General features: G+C 31.8%; 1 protein-coding gene across 4 annotated transcripts in view; it reads left to right on the forward strand.

Moving 5' to 3' along the window:
* Spock3 (SPARC (osteonectin), cwcv and kazal like domains proteoglycan 3) overlaps positions 1-6,159 on the forward strand; it is a 422,602-nt gene that overhangs the window by 410,721 nt on the left and 5,722 nt on the right. For all 4 annotated transcript variants that reach the window (XM_015486234.2, XM_015486236.2, XM_015486233.2 and 1 more), the window contains 3 exons: positions 633-854; positions 2,774-2,836; positions 5,244-5,381. In XM_015486234.2, the coding sequence (XP_015341720.1) occupies positions 633-854; positions 2,774-2,836; positions 5,244-5,381 (423 nt within the window). The remainder of the gene's footprint in view (positions 1-632; positions 855-2,773; positions 2,837-5,243; positions 5,382-6,159) is intronic.

Genomic DNA, 6,159 nt, shown 5'->3' on the forward strand with positions numbered 1-6,159 from the left:
CACCCCCCCCCCCCCGTAACACATTTGTAATTAATTGTAATAATTGCCTTGTGAGGGAAGCAGAAAACAGAGTAATTGTGTAACACTTCATGATGGTTATTCTTTGGTCAACAGTTTTAACTGAAGTACCACAATCGCCATAATTCTAGCAAGATACAGGTAGCATTGTTAAAGTTTTAATCATTTTATATTTTTAATGTTTGTGTGAAAATAGTGTTTTAATTTCTTTGAATGGAAATAAATTTCATTTCTTTATAATAATAGTGTTATTCATATGTATATACATATATACATACATAAATATATAGATTAAAACATTTATCACAATAAACTTTATTCAGAAAAAGCTTGAACAGTAAAATGTAAATAATGTTTAATTACAGTACTAACTGCCATTGAATGAATGATTAAGTAGTACCAGATGCTTTCTGGTTAATTAATTCTCACAATACTCCTCATGTTACTCTCTGAACTTTACTGTGAAACAAATTTCTCAAGATGAAATGTAAAGCCCTACCTCTCTGACTATCCAGTAGGTACCATTCACTAATTATCTGTTTTGTTGATGTGTTTTGCTTTTGGGTGATGAGATCTTCCATATTTAGCTAACCATTTTCTTTCTTTGCATTTAGGATTTGATACCAGTATTTTGCCCATTTGCAAGGATTCACTTGGCTGGATGTTTAACAGACTCGATACAAACTATGACCTACTGCTGGACCAGTCAGAGCTGGGGAGCATTTACCTTGATAAGAACGAACAGTGCACCAAGGCATTTTTCAATTCTTGTGACACATACAAGGACAGTTTGATATCAAACAATGAATGGTGCTACTGCTTCCAGAGACAGCAAGGTAAAAGATGAGACACCTGTACATGCAAATAATAGACCTCCATTTCAAATTTTATGTAATCTTTCATGATGAAAGAAGTAACCATACTCTATGCCTCATTCATTTCACTAGATTTTTTTTGTAATTTGTGTGTTTATAAAAAAGAACCATAAGCAGCATGTTGAGCAAAGTAGCTCTGCTAAAAATGCAAACATGCTAAGTGAGATGAAAAATGGTAATTAATATTTTATATTAATGTACTTCATTATAGTTTCCATTATGAACCACCAAGAAGCACACAGAGATATGAGAACATAGATATTAAAAGTAATCATTAAAATTAATTTGCTATCTGCTTTGCCCATGGTGTAAAATAAATGGGTTTTTTATCACTGTACTGTGGAGTTTTAATGTTCTATTTTGTGATCATATTAAATGAGCTGAATGAACCACAGCATTTACCATAAAGTTATTTTTTACTCATTTTTATTTTGAAATGACTAAGTCTTTCAACCTTTACAAAATAGTTCAGCCTTTCAAAAATTCACTAGCAAAGAAAGTGCTTCAATACTCTGGTAAAAATTAAGCAAGATGAAAAATTGAAATGCTGCTAATTCCTTATATACCCTTCTTTATTAGGAATGCAAACCAAATGTAAATTTGGAAACATGTTACAGAATCAAAGGAATTAGCAATTTGTACCAAGTGCATACAGAGAAATAGATCTAAAGTTCACATCACAATGAAGTTTTGGGAAACTTAGAAGATAATGCTATGTATAATTCTGATGCTAATTTAAAAACCTTGAAAAAAGTTTAATGTGATACACCTGTTCTTGCAATGCTTTTTAAGATTTTTGAAAGCTAAGAGAATGAACAAGCTACTTTAAATTATGTCAATGATTATCATATTCCATGTAGAAATATGAAAACATTTTATAGGGATTTCTCTATCTAAATTACTTTTCACTATTTAGTGATAGTTTTATAAGTAGAGATCAAATGATTATCCTTAAATTGCTAATCAGGATTAGCTGAGTAGTATAGCTTAACTGTTTATAAACCATTTTAAAGCAAAGTTTAAAAAATGGATTTACTGTGTTAAAATTTTAATTGCATGCATACATAAACACATGTCAAATTTACTGCATATATGCTCTCTAGGTCATTAAACACTCCTAAAAATCTAGGCAAGCTTCAGTGGCACATACCTGTGTGTGAGTGTGTGTGTATGTGTGACTACTATACACATTATGCATTATGTTGTGACTATTTAGAATTTCCTATTTCTCTACAAATATCCTCTTTGAAATGATTGAGTTTGAAAAATGGACAAATGAGGAATTCCAAATTTATTTAAATGTTTTGTTTATTTTTAAAATCATGGCTTATCAGAAATTATGGTGTATTGTGTCCTCTTTCTAAATTTTACATATATTTGGAGCATCTGGGTGACAATAGAAAGACCAAGGTACATTATTAACATTACACAATATTAGAATTTATGAGTTTCTCTGACACATCTTAAAAGAAGTATCAACTTTTCCATAGATTATAATGCTAAATTATTTCTCTATATCTTAGCAACTATTTTAAATGAGGGAAATTTCATCAATCGGTTAGAATTTCATTGCCAAGTAAGTTGACGCTTTAATAGTACATGATGGGAAATATTTTCATCATATAATTATTTTGCTGTTTTCTTTTGTCATCCAATTCAGTCATTCTAAGAAAAAACAACATGATGGGAGAGTGATAACTCTCATCCTGGACACACATTCTATATGAACGTTTATCTGTATAAGTAAGGAATATAACAAAACCAATATGTAATGTGTCTTCTAAAAGCATGTAAAGACTAAGTGAAGATTGATATCAAAGAAGTTACCCATTCTCTGTTTGACTAAAATCCTAAAGGTGACATTTTTAATGTCATTACAGACCCACCTTGCCAGACGGAGCTCAGCAATATTCAGAAGAGACAAGGGATAAAGAAACTCCTAGGTGAGTCATAGCTCATTCTTCTGAAGGCTTTATTGCTTACATAAATAACCCCAGGGAAACAGCAACATGAAATCAATATTAATCCAACAAAGATAGACTGCACTAAATTTCAGCAACAAAATTTATGAACTTTTTGAAAGCCATTAAACTTACTTTTATTACCTCACCTATTGAAAGATATTATGTCTGTTTTATTACCCTAATATAATGTTCATTTTGAAAGTTATTAAGTAAAAAGATATTTAAACAATAATAAAGTTAAAACGTCAGCAGAAACTTCTAATTCTGTGGTTAATAATGTAAGAATTGATGGTTATACAGATAGATAAATATAGATATACACACAGAGAGAATATATAAAGCAAATATTTTAAGGATGGGGTGAAAAATGCTGAGTGCGTCAGAGAAGTTTGACTGTATTCTTTAGTGTTTTCATGAGTATTTTTGGCTATGTTACTTTTAGCAATGGAATGTATGTATGGATGAATGGATAGGTAAACAGGTAGTTAGATAGATAGACCAACATATAAATAGATAATTGCAAATTTTACCACGAGCCCCAAACTATTTGAATGTTTGGTAATCAAGACACCATCAAACCATTAACTTTGATTATTGTATGTTTCTTTAAGCTTAAACGTTTTAAATAAAGTCTTCTTAGAATAATGCTAAATTCTTAAAAATTTACAAAATTAGTACATAGTTTCCAGAAATCCTTTACCCAACTTTTCCTAAAGATAACTTCTTACATACACCAAACAATCTGAGCACATTTGTAAAAATCTAAGAAATTAATATTTCTATAATCCTGGCAGCTATAAGGGTCAGGTTTTACTTGGATTACACCAGTTTTGTCATAGGTTTTCTTTTTGCATTTTGGTATATAAAGCAGGACAAAACTCAGGCAATGTGTCTTTTAAGTATGCTAATATATTTGTCTACTTAGTAGCATGTAACTTCATGATGACTCTGAATCTAATTAATCTGTTTTACATTTTGATGAGCTATCTTTGTAATTATAATATATGTGTGTGTGTGTGTACATTCATATATATATATATATATATATATATATATATATATATATATATATATAATATATATATACTAGCATATTTCTGTTATTAGTGTTCTCTCTCACTTTCAAAGTGAACTGGCATAAAATACATAAGAGTTTATGTCAAAAAAATGCTGGTTTAAAGTAGTAAATATTGGAAATTTGATTTTCTTATTTTTTGTGGCCTTAGATCCATTGAAAATGTTTCAAAGTTTTCCTTATTGGAGATACTCCATCTGCTTCACTGGAAGATTAGTAGTTCAAATGAATTGTAATTTATAAGTTTAAATCAACCACCTATTTATCATATCAAAATTGTAAAACTCATTGAGGGGGTAAAATTATGATCTAATATGGTATAAGAATAAATGGTTTTCATATTCTAACTATATATTTAGGTTTTTTTAAAAAAATAAAAATGATGTTTCCATCATAGGAAAAAAAAAAGTTCAGGAAAAAAAGAAACGTTTCTAATTTTCTAGAACTCACATTCTAATGTTTAAGTATTTAGTGAGGAATGTGACCATACTTATAAATTACTAACTAAACATTTATCTTTAGGAATATACAATATACTGTGCTATATATTATACAAATAGAAATAAATATCTCTTTCTGACCATTCCCACTAAACTGTGTTCTACAAGACTGAGTTTAAGAGATGCTTATACAACAATGAAAGTCAAGAGAACCAAAACATTCCAAACAGAGGATATGGCAGTGTAGTTTTGAATGTATCCAGTGATAATCTACACACATGCACACACACATGAGATGGAAGATATGTCATCTCCTCCAGTTTAGGAGAAGACTTCATATTGATGGCATATTTAAGTTGAGTCTTAAAATGAAACAATGAAGAAAAGGGATTCCAGTTGATATTAAAAGGCAGTGTGTAAAAAAGGTGAAACAGCATTAAATTGAGTGGTAATAGCTACGTGGAATGAAAAGATCTTGAAAAATATGAATGAAAACTTTGGAGAATGAAAATAGAAAGTTGTTAGTGATGAGATGATATAGGGTCTTGTACACCATATAAGTGCTCCCAATGATTGAATGTCAGCATAGCATCACATAGTAATGCTGTACTACACCGCTGAAAACACTACACTTTCCAAAATGAGGCATGTTTAAATGGTAGTTTCCTTAAAACAGGATATGAATCCATAAGTTTTAATCAGTTCCTATGGCAATACCAGTTCCAGGACAGCAGAACACATACCTGGTTTCTTCTACAGATGTCACTAGTATGTAGCCTGGCATACAGTGGCACTTCACCTGTGTATGTCTTAAGGCTTATTGGTAAAACACATGCGTGCATTTGTGGGTGACAGTGTGCATATTTCACAGGACAGTACATCCCTCTGTGTGATGAAGATGGTTACTACAAGCCAACACAATGCCACGGCAGTGTTGGGCAGTGCTGGTGTGTGGACAGATATGGAAATGAAGTCATAGGATCCAGAATAAATGGTGTTGCAGACTGTGGTAAGGAGAAAGGTTATTTTAATAATTACCAAGCACAATAGTCAATACTGAGATCCTCATTAATTTGTCTAAGCACTGAATGAAGATCTGTCCTATGCAGACAGGTTAACTGCTATTTGACATAGATTATTTAGGAAAAGATAAAGAGTAAACAACGAAAGTAATCTCATTTAATCCTTAAATTCCTCTTCTACATTAATTTATTCTGTAACATTTTTAGTAGTTGTTGGTTTTCTATCCTGTCCAATATGATTAGATTTCAGTGAGACATAGTACTCAATAGCTATCTTATTTAATTTTAACATGTGGAGAATATTTCTTTATAATATGTAAGTTAAAGTATTAGTACTACTAATTACTTCAGTTATTTGTGTTGCCAGTGGTGGATAAAATGTCATTTTTTTGTGAATGAAAATTATATGAAGATGAATTAAAAGTGAACAAAAATTATGTTGGAATCATGGACTTGTGAGATTTCTTAGCATGCTATGATTAAGAATATGCAGGAGGTTTTCGACTGACCGCAGCTCATTCAGCCATAGAACAGGTAATTTCAGGCTGCCATTCGCCTGCGGCTTGCAGACAGATTGCTAGGGTTCAGTGCCTGGGTGCTTCTTAGAACCTGATCTTATTGGAGCAAACACCGAGCGCGGGGCGGCCAAGTTCTGGCTCCCGGAACCGCCCTGGCCCAGGGCTGCGGAGCCTGCGGAGGCTGCTTCTTGGACCCTGCTCCTATCAGAGCATACACCAAGCACTAAGCGGCCGAATTCCGGCTCCC

Source organism: Marmota marmota, unplaced genomic scaffold, assembly GCF_001458135.2.
Source record: "Marmota marmota marmota unplaced genomic scaffold, marMar, whole genome shotgun sequence".
Lineage (NCBI taxonomy): Eukaryota > Metazoa > Chordata > Mammalia > Rodentia > Sciuridae > Marmota > Marmota marmota.